This window comes from Hetaerina americana, unplaced genomic scaffold, assembly GCF_022747635.1.
Source record: "Hetaerina americana unplaced genomic scaffold, ioHetAmer1.1.p SCAF_5, whole genome shotgun sequence".
Lineage (NCBI taxonomy): Eukaryota > Metazoa > Arthropoda > Insecta > Odonata > Calopterygidae > Hetaerina > Hetaerina americana.
In genome coordinates, this window is record NW_027287095.1 from 31,648,005 (window position 1) to 31,669,747 (window position 21,743).

The 21,743-nt window shown below is 39.2% G+C and overlaps 1 protein-coding gene across 1 annotated transcript in view; it reads right to left on the bottom strand.

Moving 5' to 3' along the window:
• LOC139693878 (nucleoredoxin-like) overlaps window positions 1-21,452 on the bottom strand; it is a 74,150-nt gene extending 52,698 nt beyond the window's left edge. Inside the window, exon 1 of the mRNA XM_071592194.1 lies at window positions 21,178-21,452. Coding sequence (XP_071448295.1) covers window positions 21,178-21,339 — 162 coding nt within the window. The 5' untranslated portion in view covers window positions 21,340-21,452. The remainder of the gene's footprint in view (window positions 1-21,177) is intronic.
• Between the last annotated feature and the right edge of the window lie 291 nt (window positions 21,453-21,743).

The following is a 21,743-nucleotide window of genomic DNA, read 5'->3' on the forward strand; positions in this document are numbered from 1 at the left end:
TGAGAAGAATATTTTTATTAATGTGCTTACTCTATGTGAACAGAGTGCAGAGATTATTTTTGGGCTTTTCGCACATTATCCCTTAATGTTTTGATTAGGCAAAAAGGCTTTCACAAGTAGGAGGGAATTGATGGCAATAAGGTTGAGTATGGAAGTGTAGAAAACATTAGCGCACATTTCAATTTGTAGCGCGCTTTTGCACAGCAAGGAAACATGGCCGATGGAAAAAGATTATAACCATAGATCGGGGACTTTTGAGATGTGAGTTTGAAGAAGAATGCAAAATGTGAAATCGATAGAAGGGAAAACAATCGAAGAAGTCCTAGGAAGGGTGGGAAAAGAGAGATTAGTGTCGAGAGAAATCAATGGTTAGCCTTGATTAAAAATGGAATGCCGAAGACTGTGATTTTGGGGAGAACGCTAGGCAAACTCGGTAGGAAAAAAATAGTAATCTTGGATGAAATAGAGGGAAGAAGTAATTAAGAGGAATTGAAGGGTTTCTTGTAATGTCGGAGGTCAGACTGCGTTTCGTTTGGAGGGGAAAAACATGTATCGTTGTTGCTAATTCTGTGCCTATACAAACCTGTATCAAACGGTAGACTACCTGATAAAAAATATTAATACTTAGTTATGGATTACTTTGAGAAAAAATACACAACGTATTCACGAAAAAAAACGCTTTTCCTCGGTGTTACCAGCAAAAAAGCAGAAAATTTGTAACAATTCTCATCTCATATCTACCACACCAATTTTCTAAGCGCTCAGAAAATGATTAGTAAAAGCTTTGGGGGTTACCCTTTGTGAACTGGGTAACGAAAGCTTGATCATCCGCAATTTTGATGCAATACAAACTGATTTCATGAATTTCCCACCAAATTTATTCCTATCGCCATTTCTTTCCATGCCATTTTATGAATGAATAAATACCTAGTTTAAACAATTTGATACGTTCCTAGATCTTAGAAATTAGTATGAAAATGTCGTGGTAAATATATGCACTCATTCTTCAAATTATTGGCAAAAATTAGCGCGAATATGACTTTTTTACCATATTAATGCTGAAATAAAAAGTTAAATGTTTTAGAGGAAACGCCACTTATCTCACACTCGCCGGGTGTACATTGGCTTCGAGGGATAATCCTGTGATTTCATTAATCGAATCCTTTGAATAAGAGAATACTTACGAGCGCGAGAGATGATTTAATATCATTAAATTTACCAACAGAAATTTTACATAATTTTTTCCTGCCCTTTCACAAGGCTTTTCTGGATTAAATCGCAAACGAATATCATCAAGATTTTTCCCCGAATCCACTTTACGGACTATTCTTTCTCTTTATATAAAGCCAGCTTAATGAGACTTTTGAAGAATACAAAGGCAGTTCGGGATTAACATTTTCGGGAATGAGTTATGCTGAATATCGTCTCGGTTTATAAAAATAAACTCCGAGCTAATCCCGAATTTGTCGCGGCTCTTGGGATTACGTCCGGAATGACGGTCTTTGAGAGAGGAATCTCCCAACACGGTTGCTGACAGGCGGTTTTTTCTCCATTGGCCGTCGAACGGGCGCATTAATGAATATAGATTTTGTGAAGGTCCGTGTTTCTTGCACTTGCGAAAATTCTTACTGGCTGAAGCGAGGGTTTAAAGGTACTGAAGTACATGGAATTGAAATGTGTCAAATACTGTCACATAATGAACACATCGAGCAGAAATATTCGGTAACCTTCAATTACGTGAACTATAGCACCCAATTTTTCATTCCAATACGTGATCTACTTTCCGTGACCCTCCAGAAGAGAACTAGAAAATTATGAATTGCAGACTTTCATTGTGCTCGATTTTGACAGCTGTGATTTTTCTTCTCTCTCTGGCGATATCATTCAAGATAAGTTGATTGGTATGTGCTGAGAAGTGTGTACCAAAATAATTGAATGCAAAGATCAGTAGTTTGGTACGGTAGAAAAATCAATACAAATTGACGAAACTAGATTTCTTTGTAGTCATTCCGTTTAGGTAGGCTCTTAGTTTTTTTTATTGCCCCGTAAGCCACCATTAGGCTGTTTGGCAGGGGGTGAATACACATTCTCTTTAACCTTTTTATCACATTTACCTAATCTCTCCTAATAAGTCTTAATTTTTTGTTAGCATATCCACATATTCCCCTCATGTGTTTCACCAAGGAGTGGTTGTAGGTGAGGGTTACGCCAAAGTATTTAATCGAGTCTACACATTCCATTTCGGTGTTCCTGATGCAGTAGGCTTTCGAGAGGGAATTGCACTTTTTCCAAAAACTCATCACGCGAATTAAACAACCGAAACTTAGACTTTTAGCAAGATTCAGATCCCACGAGTTTAACTATGACAGAAAGGGAATTATTATTGCCCCTCTCTATTTAGGTAGGTTACACCACAAAGGTAAGACAAGAGAGATAGACTCCAGTTCTGATAGGTATAAATGTTTGTTTTTTCCTCGGACAGTCAGGAATCATAACATGAAGAATTCGAAGTCATAATTGAAATAGTAAAGACGTTCGAATTACAGGCGAGAACAAGATTAAACGCTGAGTTGACATTCCGGGGCATGTTCTTATGCATGTTAGTTGATAGTATATGTATTTTCTATGTAAATCAGTTAAAATAGGTTTTGCATGAATATATATAATTCTGTGTGGGTGTCTATTGACATTTGTTTGTTTTGCATGTAATTGCATTCTGTTCTACGGGTGGTGTCCTAACACCCCCGGCCACACACCCTTACGACGGCTTGCGGGGTATTGTGTTGACGTAGATTTAGAATGATCTTCGACTCTGAAGAATTACAAAAGCGTCCGAAAACAACTCTAATTATCCTAAAAATGATAAATATGGAAAGAGAAAATTTTAAGTGCATAAGTTAACGCCCTAATTATTTTTACCACGCTCCACTTTAAGCGACGGAATTCTTTTGATGGTGCATTGATATAAACCACTAAAATGCCAGGGCACAAACCGCGTCCTGCCGAGGTCCGAATGAAATGTCAGCAAAATCTTTTCACTAACCACAAGCCTCTTTCCGTACCGTGCGGAAAGCAATCAAAATACCAACGCCAGTTTACTTTTCGCATTCACAATTCTCCCAGCTTTAAACCTACTTGCCCTTAATTACTCTTTCTCGTTGCACGAATAACAACCACAGTCCCTAATAAACGAGCCCCTAATGAACGAACGAGGATGCACCACACAAATTTGGATTCCCGCACGGACGGAGTGTTTATTTACAAAGTTGAACCGCTCTTCGCGAAGAGTATTTTCGCATAATGCGCTTTCCAACAACAGAACGAAAAAACCAACTGCTTCCTATCTTGTACTCGGATGACTGCGGCAGCACCGTCCCTTCGTTTCGCGGAGAGACGGTTTCCGCTCAGCTTCGCGGCACCACTCACGGAATTAATATCTCGGCGGTTATTATGCGGGGACGTCACGGAGGTAATGAAAAATCGATGCGCTTTTTTTCGCGGTATCGTGCCTCTAGCGGAGGGGTGATGATTAAGCGTTGGGATGGGAGGAAAGGCGGTTCCTTTGGGGTGGAAGGTAGTAGTCTTTCTCCGGAGAGACCACCCTCCTCGTAGAACCACCTGGAGCCGTCTCCTCAAAGCTATGAGTCAAGCTCTCTGAGCAAAACTCTAAACGTAATGAAGAAGAGCCATACTAATCAGGAAAGTTTGGTAATGCTAGCCTAATACTTAGCCCAATTCGCGGCACAAAGGCGCGTGAAATTAATACATTAGAGTATTAAAAGGGAGGATGAAGTTCCTTTCCTCGTGCCTCCCGTGATTTCCCAGAACAATTTGGTTTCTAGAAAGTCACGCAGTTAGGGTGACCAGAGGAATCACCTTGAATCTAACCCAGGCCCTGGGATGAGCAGCACAGCACTCTGACCACTGGACTACTATGCCTCCCGTAAAATTAACATAAGTGTAAAAATCAAGAAATTCGGCCGTAACTTTGTTAAAATTTTTAACGTAGACAAAAATAACTTTGTACTATTTGCTTTAAATTTTAATACATTCACTTTTTAATAATTATTACATGGACAAGTCCTTCATTTTCTTCATCCACCCCATCTTCCACGAGCTAGCATTAAAATAACTACCAATTCACCGTCTCATTAAGTGTCACATGCTGTGGCTGGCCTCTGAACAATTCGCTCGACTCTCCCTCCCGTCAATTCCCCTCCTCAGGCTTTTAAAAACTCCGATGACCTACATAAGAAGAGATGAAAGGAATTCTACGGTACATTAGGTAATGGGCACTGCAGCCCTGATTGTAAAATTAAAATATATTACTGGAATGAAAATTAAAATTATTTTTTTCACATTAAATATTTTATACACGACTAAAGTTACGACGTTCAACATCATCATCCCCAACGATGACTCTAACCGCCGAAACTTGAAACTCGTACACGAGTATTTAATTATACGTAGATAAAACTTTAGAGTTGTTTCATCATGATTCCCATCCACAAATTAACATCAGAAACTACATACTTTAGAGTAAGTAAAAATAAGTGGTGCAGACACATATATGTTTACCAATCATGATTCAGAAGTTTCCATTACGCACCCTATCAAATTTAGAAAGTTGAACTACAACAGCTACTAAAATTTTCAACCTTTGAATGCTACCTATAAAAAATCCATAAGCGGAGATAAACTTAGTCGTATCTATTGAAACGGGTCCAATACTTCACAAAACGGGGAGGAAGCAATTGTTAGTAGCAGTCTAATGGCTTAGAGAAGGTTTTTAATGGACCCTGGGACTACATACTACGGTACTCTTAACTAAAATTGCACAAAATATTCTTAAGGCTCCATGCAGCATATTAAAATAACTCATTTAGCTCTGCATGCATTTTACCTCCATTGTGTTCAACCGAAATACCTTTATTTTCCTCTCTCTACCTTGCTTTCCTAGCATACTCCCCTCTATAACAGTCTTCAGCATCCCACTTCCTCTCAGAATCTCCTCAGCTCTGCTTTCTTCGAATTTTTCCCAGTAACGTCCTTCCTTCCAATGCCATGCCTACAACTACATTCTTGTTTTTCCTTTTGGACGTAAAATGGAGGTTTAATACGTATACAACATAGAAAAAATTTGACAAAACTAAATGAAAATATTTACTAATTTATTGATTATTGTTGGTATTCTACCGGTTTTGGATGGACCAAGAATATACAATCGGACAACAAATCATTTACTAGCCTCTCCTAAAAAAACATTACCTGGCATCAGACACTACAGTGCCTCTTCACATACTTCTTTGGAGGGAGCAATACTGACAAGAAATTTTTCGGGCACCATTGAGGAAAAAGGATGGTAAAATTAAGCATTGGGGCGTATTTTTGCCAGTCTTTAGAATTATTTTTTTAAAGAGACCATTAGAAAAATGTATAGACTACCCTCACAAAATTAAGTGAGGATGGAAATTCTATGACAAATGGGGATTCTCAAGAGTGGTGACTGAGAATTCGGCAAATAATGAAACCACACAATGATTTGCTCGAGTCTTGAATACACGCTTGAGATGATCATCGGGACGCCTGAAGAGTTTCCAGGAGCATTGTGAGAACTGAGGGGGTGTAGGTGGGAACGAGGTCAGTCGGGAGAGCAGCGAAAAAATTATCGGCGGTCCCAGAAAGGCCTTCCCCTAGGCACTCGCGATTTAACAGGAGCGGAGAAACTTTGAGTGCGGGGGGGGGGGGATGGTTACGAAATTGGAAATAAGGCCAGCGGAAAAGGTCTTTTTAATTGAGTTTTTCATCGCCAAAATTATCCGTGCGCTTTTTGAGGACGACGAGGTGGAGAAGATTTCATTTCCTCCCGGAATGATAAGACGGACTTTTGTTTTTCCCCCTCTCCACCATCCAACTCTTCTTCGAGGTGGAGGTCCTCTCTCTCTCTACGGGTGGGATGGGCGGAGACAGAGGGGAGGGAGTGGGGCGAAGAGTGCCTAGAATCAAATTAAGACCCTTTCTTTGAACTCCGAGAGAATATACGTTCTCGCGAAGAAATGAATTCGCTCTCCGGCGACGAAAATGTCTTCTCCTTGTTTGATGCTCGACGCCTTTCCGTTGATATATTTGTCCGGAAAGACCGGCGCGGCTAGCGATTCATTTTGTTTCATAATCAATTCGCGAATTAAAAGAGAAGGAAATAGTTAATAGTTGAGCCACTTATTACAGCAGCCACTTATTAAAAACCCAAGTGCGTAATTCTGGGGCCTGGGAACTCGAATCCAGCCCACAATATTAAGTGTACTTGAAGTATACAACCTTATCGTGTTCAAAAGTCACCTGGGGATAAGAAAAGGAAAATGTCCCGAGGAATGAATGGTAGACAAAAGAACTATTTATGTACAATTCGACCACTGCTGAATGGAATTGGAAATTAAACGGCAGTGCTTTCAACTTAATTGAAGATAAAACTTTGCAAAAAATCAGGATAGAATTTTTAAAGAGATTGAGAAACCTATCTTTTTAAATATTAAATTTTCAATGCAATGAATGAAAATGGTTGCAAGGTACGGTATTACGTATGTTTTGAATTATCTAGGCCGAAGGATACATATTTACAAAAATATAATATAACAAGGAACAGGATTTTTAGGACCGTGAGATAGACTTTTAGCTACAAGCTACATCCATTAGAAAAACCTTTTCCTTATTTCAACTTCTTTTCAAATTTAAATACTGATACCAAACATACTACGTGGCGATATTAAAATTTTACTACCATTGGAGATGGATTAAAATATCTTCAGAGATCGCTTTAACCGATATATTCAGCGGTTATTCCGCCTTTATTTTTATTTCACAATAGCAAACATTAGAAAGTAATGAAAGAGAATATTGCATTACTCCCAGAAAGTATCATATTCTGTTTTGTGTACCGAGATGAAGGCTCGGAAGTATATTTTTTGGCAACATTAAGTATTATAACCAAAAGAAATAGGCTACAGCACTGGTAGAACTAAAATTTTTATTTTTTCCTCTCCGAATACGGGATCGCATAATAAAGAGTTTAAGTATGCAAATAATTTTCATAAAAAGAATGTGTCATCTTCCATTCCTTTTAAGAACAGCACGTTCGCGTAGCTACTCGACTAGGATATGATGCAGATAAAGACTATGTTTCTTCGGTCGATTTTTACGCAAGTTGATACACCGATGAAGTGGATCAGATGTAAAATTCAATGGTGATTCGGTGTTTTCCATTCCGGATCTTGACAGAGTCTCTTTTCAAATGCACCGGAGTAAGGGACGCACTTGACTTGAGGCGAGGAGATCATTACTTATGCAGCGGGCGTCTACTTCGTCCGCATCGAATGTGGGAGAAGTCGATCAAAGAGTTTAAATCACCCAGACAGAAAACGGTTCCACTCTCCTCCGCTGAAAATGCTCCACGCGTTGGGAGTCTTAAATATTTCAAAAAGTGAGCTGAAAAGAAACCTTTCGGAGGCTATGAATGACGCCTTCGAAAAAAAATTGAGCATGCCTTTTGGTTGGCTGAGTGGCTGTCTGTACTACAATCGTTTATCGTTCTCGATCACAATATAGGCACCTTTCCAACGGGGTCGGGGTTTGGAAAGGGAAAGAGGATATATTGATCATCGGAGTTAAATCATGCACCACGGCTGTCGCCAGAAGTTTGCGTTGCCTTATGGACCACGAACCCACAAGTTTTCAAGTCAATATTTGCGAGTTGATGACGATTTTATAGATCTACACCGGTGGAATTCAAACCTTTTTTGATGCAAGATATATAGTGTATAACTGAAAAAATAGTAACGGGTTCGCGAACAACATTATAAAGAATACAAGCTCGTATCACTGAGAATATACATGTATTTACTTTTAAATCCCCTCCTCCTGCGGCAGTGGAAACCTTAACCTGTTTAACTTCAAATATCATTGAGTCATACTTCCCAGGTATAGTTGGAAAATGTAGCTGTGAAATTGAAAAGGAGACGTACCAGTTTCCTTTAGTAAGATCTCAGATTAAGGATGCGGCGATCATATGGGATTAATCTCAAAAAACACTGATTACAGAATTGAAAACGATGCAGAGAATGGCCAGATTGGTGAAAAATTCGTACGAAAGAACACAAAGCGTCGCGCATTTACTAAAAGATCTAGACTGGGAACCCTTATATATGAGAAGACTCGAAGCCAAATTAAACTTACTGCACCTACTGCAAAGATACCAACTGTGTGGTTGTTACATCCGACACAAAAGACTCAGCCCAATGATTCATCCCCCTAATTACATAAGCAGAACAGACAATCGTCATAAAATAAGAAAGATAGACTGCCGAAAAGATAGATTCAAGCATTAGTTCTTCCCACGCACCATTCACGGCAACACAAGAGACATCTGATATTTAATTTTAAACCCAATTGCTTAAACGACTCCAATTTCTGGTCTAAGTAGCTAGAGAGTCGCTCATAATCCTCCCGTTTCTTTATTTATCTGGTAATCACTGCCCTAAGGTGAAAACTTACGTATTTTATGCATATCAAGAATAACACTTCCCTGTGGCATTCCTGAAGTTATATACACCTCCAATGACCTCATCCCATCAATGACTACTGATTGTTTACGGTTTGATAAGAATTCCCAATCCCGGCTGCATCGAATATTTTTCAGTGGTTTCTCGATTCCTACTTAAAGTGCTTTGTGGAGGGCACTTTGAGTGAGCACGCCGTCCGTCGGATGGGGCGTCAAGCTGCGGACCCCTTGGCGCCTTTCGTAAAGAGTAGGCTAATGCCGACGCCGGGTTTCTCTCCACCCTTCATTATTTCCTGTCCATTCGTAACAGCGCAAATGACCTCAGCTGTAGGTCGCCTCCCCCAAAATACTACTAGTACAATGAATTCCCTAATCCTTTGGGTCATTTTCCCATTAATATCATTCTATCTCTGTAGGCATGAGACGCCAAACTAATAATTTCAAAATAAAATCAGCCGTGAGATTACATACGAATTTTGTGAAACTCGAACGCAGGTAGTCTTCACAGTCTACGCTCCTTGGGAATAAAATGTTGGAATAATCTGAAAATCAAAAATTAATATTTTCAGTTGTGGTAAAACTTGAAAGCAGCGGAAAGCAACTGGTTTTATTGTAACAAGGAAAGAAATATGACATTTTAAGGGCTTTTTAAAAGCATTTTTTGGAAATTCTCAGTTCACAGTCCTTGACAGGATGGGCGGCAGAGCACATTGGACCAAAGTCACGTACCGGTCTCTGTAAGTACGCAAAATTTGTGATGTGGGGAAAAATAACCTGAATAATCAAGGTTTTTCACCCTAATGGTTGACACGACTCGCTAACAGAATCAGTGTGGTCTTTACCACTCCGCAGATATCTTTTCTCAGTCGCCGGTCGAACGCTTACGAAACATGAAAAGCACAACACTGGGATTTTTCCCTTATCTCAAATTTTGAGGGCGGAATGCCGTCGGATCTCTTTCTTCTTCTACACCAATCTTCCCCCCCACTCACTCTTCAATCAATATGCTCCTCATTTCAATTTACTACCGTACTGCTTCCCATCCTGTTCCGCCATCACATCGGGGTTATACCGCATATTTTATTTCTTTCTTGCCACCACGCCCGACACCATCTATTTTAATGCTTCTTCCTGCGACTGTTCGCCGTTTCTTTCCTCCGCCACCGCCAACGTAACACGCCCATTCCCCCGCACAACTCCGATGCCCCATTATCCGCCATCCCTCCTCTGGCAGTGAAAAAGATTCGTTCATCCCCTGGGCGAGTGGGAATTATGGCGGCCTCGACAATGCCCCCCCCAATTTCTCTGCTTCGGATTTCGTGCGTGTTCCCCACTCGACGGGTGCATTGTGTGCGCGAGGGAGCGTGGGGAAGCCCGTGACACGGAAGCAATAGGGTGCCGCAGTGGTTGGATCGGAGGGTGGCGAAAAGAAGGGTGAATCGCCGCCGTCCGATGAAGCAGATAAAAACTTTCGGACACACGAGTTTTAGCAGTAATTCTATTTGTTCATTATTTTTTTACATCTAATACAAAAACCACAAATCGGTTTTAAAAACAAGGAGTACCGAGGATAATTACAAACACCCAATATAGTAGTAATAGGAAAACCGACAAGGGCGAGAATCGATCCCGCGGCCTCTGGGTTATCAGGCGAGGGCTAATGCCATCGAGATCGACAATATTCCATTATTGATAATATTCCCCTAGTTGGTAGGAGTCTTTTTGAAGTTCCTTTCGTTGAAAAAAGGCTTCGGAATGTATAACTTCGGAGACTCCTCAGTGACAAATGGAGATGAGACACGACGATTAATACGAGCCTAATTTGGTATCTAACATTTTATAGTAGCATAGAATCAGGATAATGGAAGTGGAGAACTCGCTCACGGGAAAAATATATTTGAAAGCAAAATGTGATGGCAAAATGACTTATCGAGAGCCCCACTCACAATAATCCCTTGGACCGTTTCTCATTTACCGTTCATTTCGATTGGTGAGTGAACTCCCTCTCATCCTCAACATGCGTTTTGTCTCCCGTAGTGGTGACCTGCACGGTATGTATGTGACGTAGTACTTACCGAAGATATACAGTGAAAAAATCAATACTTGGCTTCATTGCACGGATCGGGTGCGCATACCTGTTAAAATAATTCGTGCCTAAACTTGTAATACGCACGATATTTGAGCGCCGTAGGGCTTCTATAAAATTTAGTTTAGACCAACTAGTAAACCAAAAAAAAGTGGTCATTTTACTTGGGCTCTTGGTCAAAAATGATTATTTCAAAAATAATTATTGACGATGACATAAGAGATAGAGCTTAACTTATGAATGCAGTTGTCAGAAAGTTAAGCCAAAAGTTAAAGAAGACGAGTGAACAGCAATGAGCGAGAATGCCCGCTTAAAGATACTGGGCAACTTAAACATGGTTAAAAACTTCTGAAGGAACATTGAATTAAATCCAAGCTATCCGGAGCTTTAAAAACTATACTGGTAGTAATCGTTGGATTATATGTTACGTATGTTTACTAAGATAATTCCACGTTAACCGTGTTTCAATATATTTAATGGATGGATATATGGATTGGCGAGTTACACATAAAGTGTAATTCTCATTTTGAGAATTATATATACTCCAAATTATCAAAAATATATACGCCAATGCCATTTGACAGATTGAAATTCACTCCAATTGATTATTATTAATTCATTTTAGTTTTGAAGACTAATTTTTATTTTGAAAAGCTACATCATGGCCGTATTTCTTGATACTAAAATCACTCTCTGAGACTATTTACTAGAATAATTGTTTTGAAAATACCTTCGGGCAACATTTGCATCGTTTGAAAGTCGCTCGTTTGACCTGCACACGCCCTTAGAAAGAGATTTGGCCTCGTTAACAGGCAGCGATCTAATGGGGACCCTTGCACCACACAAACGCTTTATCGATTTCCGTTTCACCAGGCGATTTTTCACTCCCGCAAAACTTCGGACAACTACTTTCTCTCTGGAAGCCAAATGGTCGAAAAGACACGAGAAGGCCCGAGGGCAGATGGATGTGGGAGAAAAATCACCACTCCTTGGGTCAGACGAGAAGCCCTCCGGAAGAAGCTACGCATCGAGGAATTCTCCGAAAAACGGTTTTTCGTCACGGGGCGAAGATAATAAGGTGAGGGAGGGAAGGCAAAGGAAGAAAAGGTGTGGCGGTGGTTTATCGGGGAATGGTTTCCAATCGTGAGGAAACTGAACGCCGTGGTTTAACACAACGTGACGTGGGACGAAGGTGGGGGAGGGGGGGGGGGGGTGGAATGAAATGAATGGAGACGAAAAGCAAATAGATATAGGTGATTTTAAAATTACCATAGAGAAAACGTATATGAATTGAAGTTGAAGTTACTGATTATTTTGAGCCATTAGATTGTTTACCCAGTTTCATTAAGTGCTAGTAATTCATAACGAAATTTCAATAGAAAGAGAATTGAATACCTGAAAAAATACACATAAATGCATTAAGAGACACTATGACACAAATGAGTAGCTATCAACATACCGACCATAAAATTTTAAGCTCGTAGCTAGAAATTGTACTGCAAAATATTTTAGCATTATTAGGCCGAGGCAATTATTAACATTTTGATAAATATCAAAAGCATAAGTAATTAAATAAAATTTTACCTTAAAACAAGTGAAAAACACCGGTGGAATTTCTTAAAAACACGACAGGCATTAATCATTAAGTGTGGATTTTATCAGCCTAGAAGATAAACTGTTTCACCAAATCAACACGGTATGGAATAAATTATGGATCTATCATGAGAAAAAATCTATTTCATGTTATTTTACATAATTAATAAATAATTAAATGCCGAATCCCTAAAAGAGATGACGATACAAAATTAATAAGTGAATCAGGAATGCTGTCTATAATCGCGGGCCATGAAATCGAATGAATTTACACCTCCATCATGGAAAAATACACATGTTCAAACTATGAACCGAAATACGTCAGTAACTTAAGCAAAAAAAGCACTAACTTTTGCGATATACGCAATAGATTCTAGTAACAAAAACGACTCCTTTTTTAATGCTGCATGGTTTTTGGCGAGAGTACCATTATTTTAGAATACTATCATTCATAATTAGGACATTAACTTCGATTTGGAAAACCGATATCTCATAGTTTACAAGCATTCTTTGATGCGAAACTTTTAACTTAGACGTTTTTCTCAAGATATACGTGCCTACGTGCCCCGAGAAGAATATGACAATCAAATACTGCTTCAGGCAAAAAAGCCTCCATACTTCAAACATTTCGCTCGAAGCCAAATTTATTTTCCCAGCACTAAAGTTTTGTGCATGGTTTCTCTTGCATCAATGCCCTACTTCTTTGGACCGAAAACGAGAACCAAGAACGTGCCCATTAGATTTTAGTCCTTAAATTACTTAAGACTTTGGGGGTGGGAGTCGGGGAAGAGGGCTATTTCCTTATGCTTTCTTATATGGGTATTAGGATGGGGATTCTAAAGGAAAATTACGTAAAGTTTATGATTGAATTATTTCAGCCATTGTTTATGAAGAAAGATTATTCTTGATCACCAAAGAAGACATTGTGCAAATAATCTTTAATGAAACTACCACTTCAAAGAATGCCGGAATGTTTGTTTCATTTTACAGTAAGCTTTCCTATTTCATCAGAGTAAAAAAAGGATGTCTATAAAGGTCTACTGTTTCAGCACAAATATAATAGAAGACATTTATTCGTAGTGAAACATACTTTGGTTAAATTTAAATATATATTTTTCTTTTTGAATAAAAATATTTTTTTTATTTCATAAATATAGTAGTTTGATATTAATAATAGCGCCGATAATTTCTCAAGAGAAAAAAAGGGTGGGGGTTCATACTCACCCTTTTTTTCACCTACTATCTCACGGGATGACCTTAAGAAATTTAAGGACGACCCATGGGCGAAGGAGAAGAGGACCGACTTGAGGAAGTAGCACTTAATGGGCAGAGAATGTCAGGGGAATCGTCATGAGGAGACGTGAAAGGAGACGAGAGAGAAAGATCCCAAAGGAAATTAAAGTAAACCAAGAAATGTATGAAATCGAAGGCACTCGGTTAATAAGATCGGTTGAGAAAAGGATTTGCTCAGAGAAAACTGATGAAAGTTTTACCGATAGGGAGGGAGACAGCGGTAACGGGACGCCGGGAGACGGTCATGGGGCGAGGAGGCTGATCCGGTGGTCGGGCTGAGTGCGGACCAGGACTGGCGGACCCAAAGGACCGGGACCATCTTCCGAGAGGTTCCCTCCATCAGGGAATGACTCAAGGAATTAAACAGACGGAAAATGTGTGCGGAATCTCGTTGAACCCGCCGGTAATTTACCTAATGAGTTATGGGACGGTGGTGAAACACGCCGTGTGCCAAGACCCTATAGCCAGGGCCTGAAGTTTGACGAGTATTACTTATGGAATCACGGAAGATGGATGGCTAAATGAGAACGAAAATGTAAAATTTTTTCCCTTCTTTTGTGTTTTATTATTTGTTACTTACCTTCGTGTACTAACCCGAGGCAATACTCAGTAAGATAATATACCCATAGGGCATTTAAGATTGGCACCAAATTAAAGAAAATCCGTATCCAAGAAAATTAAATAAGTAAACGATGGAGAGTTTAAAAAAAGTTAAAATATAAATCAGAACCGGCTAGAATAAAATTTTTATCAGAATCTATCGAACGCTAAAATGGCAACATAATATTGAGATACCCTCCCGTTTCGTTGAACTACTGCATCTCGTTCTTTGATGAATAGAGAATAAGTATGCTTCTCTTTGGTAGAGAATTTACCAACATAAATGCTCGATATATAATATTTTCATGCATCCTTACTATGAGGAGTAACTCACTCTCTACCGTTTCCCATAGAACCTCATTTACTAGGTTTTTTTATTAACTCAAATATTCATTTTTTGATGATTTCAATTTCACCGCCGTGCCTCTAATACTCTCTCTGCCTACCTAATGTCCACATTGCGAGTAATGGCATGAGCGTGAAACAGGAGCTGTTAGACTTCCTGTCGAAATCATATAATGTAGAATATTGAACTAAGGCAGAAGGTGAAAGGAATATGGCAAACAACAAAGCCAAACTATGAAAAACGCTGCGTCAGTCAACAAATATTTTCATTTACCTTTGCTAAAGCCACCATCATTTCTTATATCCTCTATAGATCTGTATTTTGCTGGGCTTTGACATCTTTGTGAAAGGTTTTTGACGTTATAACACCTGCGTCACTGCCGGTCTCTCCAGATAATGAAAGGCATTTTTGTGGAGCTTAACAAATATCACCAGTGCTCAAATCAATAACCTTATTTATATAGATTTTTTCGGGATATTCATCAATAACTCTGAGAATGTGTCAGCGTTCATTCTGTGTTTGAATAGTTTGTTTTGTTATCTATGGCTTGATTGATAAAATGGGGGTTTTCCCTATCGCGAGTGTTTCTGTGCCACCCGTTTCTGGAGAAACTGAGGCCGCTACGCTTCGGACAAGCGGACCGGGGTATCGAATTTCTCTAGGCGGTTAAAATAAACAGTTCCGCCTATTGGAAATCGGATTATGGGCTAATCACGGTTGAAACTGGAGGAGACGTTGCAAAATATTCTCAAAACGTGTCTAAAGTGGTCTGTTATTCTATTTTGATCTTAACTTAAGGTGCAAAATCATATGTATCAGGTCTATACGATATCTTAAAGGCTATGGTCTGAGAAGGAGGATAAAAACTGTCCGATCTAGGTAAAATGAAACAAATGAAAAATGCTTAACGCAAAGCGAAAATCAAATACAGGTCGTAAAACCAATATCTGGAAATTATGGCATGTGCGTGGACGGCAAACATTATATTTTTGCAAAACGATTAAAATACTTTAAAAAGTGAGTCTTAATTTGACCTTTTCCCCAATGAAAGATTAGCACAGAGAAAGAAGAAAAGTTGAGATAACGTTCCAGTTTGCGGAAAAAGGCTCCCATTTTTAGAAACCTAAGGGGACGAAAGAACGAGTTCCAGATTAATGTCCGTCTTCCTTTTTATGGCACCGAACGATGATAAAAGATAATCGTGGTAAGCATTAAGCATGTTTCATAAAAGAAGAGCATAAATATCTCAGGATGGTTGAAAGGTTCCAGACGTTGCGAGACGTTGCGTGCATCAATGAGATAAACAATTAAGCTCCGGGTAAGATATTTACTTTTGTTTTCATCCCAGGGTTAAGTAAAAAAAACTCCTGTTTTCTTTTGTGCAAACTCTCCCCCAAAACCTTTCTCATTTCAACAGGGGGCAAAAGAGGACGTGCCCCCGCGATTTTGTCTTTTTCGTCGCAGGGAGAAAGACAGAGGCAGCTGGTGTTCATGCTCCGTCGACTTCAATGCACGAATTGGCTGACGTAATTCAGTAAATAATGGAAAGGAAACATTTGTGGTATCTGCATTTATTTTTTCGAGCAGATACATTTTGTGTAGAAATCAAGACGGTTATGCCTTGCATCCTACCTCCACTAATATTATAGCTGTATGAGTTGACTGATGAGCAATTGTATTTGAAAGACCTCTCAATGACAGCAGGTTTGTGACCTCAAGTTTTAAAATCCGATGTTTCGAGCAAAGATATGATAGTTTTTTGAATATGATGTCCAATAATCTATCACGAGTGTTACAAAAAATTGAGCAAGTGCCCAAGAAAGAAATTAACATACTAATTTTCCAGCAATTGGGTTCGGGGGATGTATCAGAATAATTGAATCTCGTTGAGAATCAAAAGTGTCGAAAGAGCTCTTTTTTCCTAAGGAAAACAAAACTATTACTCTGGCAAATTTAATCCCTCGGGAAAATAAAATTTAAACTGAGCCGCAAAAACCAGGGAAATGAGGGAGATGAGAGTGACTAAAACGGTTTTTCTTATTCCGCCGTCCAATCAGGTTGAAGCCCTTCCAATTTCCTCCCGCGAACAACAGGCAAAGGCTCTTTTCGAGTATCGCTCTTGTTCGACACTTGAAACTCGGAGAAAAATGATTTTTGAAAGGCGACAGTGTCAAGGCTTGAGGAGCCTTTACGCTGACAGAGACGATTCTCTTTGAACTTTTCACCGTTAAGCGATGAGCGTCGGGACGAGAAAAATATCGGAAAAGTGGGAAAGGATTTTAAGAGGCTTCCACTCGAGGGGCTTAAAGATTTGAATCATAGATGGAGTTAAGGCAGTATTCGCTTAGCGTGAGGATTTTGTTCTTGGGAGAATTTCCCTTGGCGAAAAAGAAAATTCAGAAAAGAGAAATCGTACATTTCTCGTACAATCGCGATCGTTCGCGATAGTTTTTGTATTAAAATTGTCCGCATGTTGCACAAAAGTCTAATATCATTTATTATATTTCCGAAGTCATGAAGTTTAAAACAAGATCAAAGGTACAAATATCCTAAGCACGTAGACATCGTTCCAAAAAAAAAGATGTCGTTCAAATCTGGATCGAAAACCAAAGGAGGCTGCAAAAATGGGAAATTTTCCATCAATTCTGCATATGCTAAATACATATCCGTGGCACTCTTACGTTATCAAAAGCTTGGGGGCGATAAAAATCGCCTCTTCCGCGAATTTCCCGTACGTAACCCGCTTTTGAAATAAATTAATTTCGGTGCAGTTTGTAAGTATGTAATCGAAAACATTTTAAAACTTTTACAATATCTCAATCGAAAATGGGGAATTTACAAATAGAGTCTAGACTAAAAACATTAATAGCAAAAAATGAAATTTTGGTGGGCCTTCATGTTTCATAAAAATTTCATAGTTTATATTTCGGATATCTGGAGTAGCTAGCCACATTGAGGGAAACAAAGATTGCTGGCGCGGATAGCGGAAGATTTTCCTAAGCATGAATAACGCCATCAAGCCTATAAATACAACAAACAACGAAATTACAGGTGAGCAATTTTGACAGAAATAATTAATCCCTCGTTGATGGATTGCTTTCAGCAGAACTTTAGCTGATTCGAATAGGCCCGCCGCACCGATTTCCATCGCAATCGATTTCATCCCACCTGAGTCCAGTCGATTGATCTGATCTCCATACATATCAGTTAACTACGTACCTGAATTGGTTAATTCAATTTCACGCCACACCAAACAGGGCTCAAAAAATCAGATAAGAATTTTCATTGGGGTAACCTTTGAAAATAACGAAGGCATGGACTAATGCATGATTTTGAAATAAGATATAGCCGAGGTTTTGTATGCATATACATACACCTTCCTGAGAAGCTACTCATCCACTTATCTAATATATTTTTCGAGATAATGCCGGATGATATTCATGTTTTCTCTATATTTTACAATTCGTAATGAACACATTTATTATACAATATTCATAGAATTCTAGTCCCAAATAGCAATAGTAGGCCGGACCAATACGAAAGGTTAGCAGCAATTGGCAGCCAAATACACTGATACAAGAAATCCTTTTTTATTCCCACGATTCGTGATTTCGGAAACAGAAAAAATCAATGAAGACAATTCGAACTATTCGAAAACAAATTCTCAAATAACAATATCGCTCACTGATTACCCTAACAACTTATGAATAGCACCACCTTCCACACGCAAAGTTAGATATTGGGACTTTTATACTTAATAAATACATTGGGATTAAAAAATAATATCGTTACATTACTAGAAAATTGGAGCATTAATTCATCATTTGTCATTAATTCAAACGAAGTTATGACAAATGAAGTATCTTCGTCTTTGGCATTAAGATTCAGGCACGAGCTTTGAGCTCAGTAACAGTATGAGAAGAAATGTGTCATCCACAAAGAGTGAGAGAGGGTGACTGCGGATGAAAATGTACTCTCTTCCACCTTCAGAGAGAAGGCCTGTAAGCTGACCCTTTTACATGGCGCAAATTTTATCATCTGTGCCGATTGAGCGGCGAATAAAGGACAATAATTAGACTAACTTCATAGAGAATAGAGAAAATGACAAAAATCCTATGTAAATTAGCTGAATAATATTATTAATTCACATATATTGCACAATACTGGTTCAATTTTTTGGGAAAATTACCGCTATCGGTGCTCAACTGCTTTGGAAAGCCTTCAAGAAAATTCAACCTCAGAGTGAATGAAGTAACTGGATGCCATTGCAGTTCACCAATTCCGAGTAGCATCAAATATGCACACATGAGACGAAACTTAATAGCGTGCTAATATTCTAATTTAGACGAAAATATAACTCTTTTCTTGTGGCCTGTGAACATAAACCCTCATAGGCTAGAACAAGCATCAAATCGTGCTATATAATGGTTATTCCTTGACAACACATGTCCATGCGTCAAACACGTGGCATTTGTTTGAATAGTTCTCCCAATAATTTTCACTCCATGGAATCAGAACGAATGAATCAAATTCGGATTAACAGGCCGTACACTATTCACCACACTTTTAACAAACCATTAAGAATCTGGGATGGAGTATGGGCTCCTTTAGATCGCGATTCAATTTGCTTTAATTTCCCTCCCAGCACACAACAACGAAGAGCTTAGGATTCTCCGATTGCATAATCAAGCCGATAAGCCATAGGCGAGTCTTCATTGGGAATGACAGAGATGGAACACGCACACCAACACCATTAGAGGACTTGCATGAAACATAACTACATCAAAAGCTAGGATTTTTCATGGAAGTTTTTCCTGAAATTTGAAAAAAAATAGTTTTTTTTTCAAATAATTCACCATCAATTATCACAAAAACATCACTGGTAAAAGAATCAGCTCAAAATACTGCTTTCCATCATATGCCAGTCACCTTTACACTCTTTTTGGCATTTTATATCTTCTGGTGTACTACTTAACTCAGTAAAATTCAAAAGGAAAAAGAGTAAATCACAAAGCGCTATGAGAAAGTATCACATGAAATCACAAAGTTCTCTCGGATAGAGGTGTCAAAACGAATGATTATAAATAAGGTTTTGCCAAAACTGCTCTAATTCTGTCAAAATTTCACTCTGTAATCTCAACCCTACACCTAGGAAAATAATCTGACTTCTGGGGTGGGGTAGATGGGCATTAAATCACAATGCCGAAGCGATAGAAGGAAATGGTGAGTTATGGTAAATAAGTCGCAATGCGCTTCAGATATCGCGGAGGAACTTCGTTTAAATTTCCGGAACGCAGGAATTAATGAGTCTTTCTCTTCACGTGCCCGTGAGTTCTGTGGAAAATGAATCCTTGAACAACTTCCTGGAATAATGAATCTCATACTCGCGTTGCCAGGATGGCAGACGAAGAACTGCATCTCACTCACCTTTGCGCCGAACACGACAAAAAAAGTCAAACTAAAGAATAATTATTCGCACCATGTCCCTCCAATTAGTAGCGGAACTTGAATCGATTGAACACATTGTGTTCCCGATTTTTTCTTCCCTAAATCTTATGCTTTTGAAATTTTCTTTTGGATATTTCTGTTCCCTGGGAGAAACGAAAAAAATTCTCCTTTTTTCCTCTCATTAATTGGATATGGAGATACATCGAACAATCTTCAAACAGGAAGCAATTCACGCTCTTCCAATGAGGGCTTGAGTGTAAAAAAAAGTACTTTCATTATCACTTAGATGAGAACACTTACAATGACTACGGAAAGATATCCACAAGACCAAATCTCTTCTTCAGGAGTTACCTATCCACGCGAAATCTGGGTGGGCAAACCTACGAAATTATATCAGATCATAAGAAGCCAGTGGAACATGTGGTAATAAACAGGAATTTTGAAGTAGTAGAAAAGTGGATTAAAATTAGATCTTTGGACTATTATAAGAACTTATCGGTACGCATAAAAGAGAACTAAACGGAATACATAAACTTTCTCGTGGTGACACTTAAAAGGTCTTTTTTCTCCAATAATAGAAAAATGATATGATTTTGGATGATAAATTTACTTCATTGGGTACTACATTCATCATCATTCTTAATCTATTCAACATTAGAAAAATTTATAACAATGGATGATTAAAAATAAACGTATATAAAATTTATTTTCTCGGCTAAAGATAAAGCAAGAATATGGGAGGGATTAGACGGTATAATTTGGCAAAAAAAGCAATAATAATGAAATGTATTCCTTACATCTAGAAGGAGTAAGTGTTTTCTCAGCGGATGATGTATATGAAGAGACCGTCCACTAACTACTGTCTAATAAAGTCATCGTGGTACTACGTGCATACAGATATCGAGAGAACCAACCAAGTGGTGATGGTTGAATATGAATAATGCTACGGAAAATATGGGCTCTCGGCGAAGAACAGAATCTTTCATAGACTTCTTATTCTTTCTATAACTAGGCACGCGCAGTGCTATCCGCGAACACTTGAGGGAATCACGATAAATACTTAATACGGATAAACAGATGAGCAGACATAGGACAAGAAACTGATTACCATCTCACTATTAGCATATTGTTCATGCACAGTTTATTCTACCTAAACACCCGTGTGCTGTGATATTTACGCAATATAGATTACATGTTGCATGTTTACCCTTCAACGGTATGAAGCTGCCTTCTAGTTAGCCACCAAGGCCCACTCACCCAATTGGCGGAGAAGTAGAGGCCGTGCACCGTACCCTCCTCTTCGTTCCCGACGTCCTCTTCTGCCGGCAGATGGTAGTTGTGCCTCCGGCCGTCCCGATCTACGACGGCGCCCTCTGAGAGCACGGTGACGAGGGTGCGAGGCCTCCAGGGGAATCCCATCCCTTCCGGATCGTGTAACACTTGGTCCCGGCCGGCGCCCGTGATGGCCCGACCCGTCTCCGCCTCCACGAGAACCAGCGTCGGAACGCCGCGTACCCGGTATCGCCGACGGAGCCGAGCCTGCAATTAAATAGATAGATAGAGGTCTTTATTTGGGCGAAATTGGGACCTAATTGCAATAGAGGGAAAGCACAAAGGTATGAGCATGAGATTGGCAGTACTCGAGGCGTAATGTCGTCCGTTAGAGAGAGAGAAGTCATGCCAAAACTATCCACGATACAATGATAATACCGTATGTATTAATAATAATACCGTATTTACCGATGACAGACTTTTGATGACAGACTTTGTCTTCTTTTGCTCTCGGAGGAATCTATTGCCAATTCTACGATTGATAGGATAGC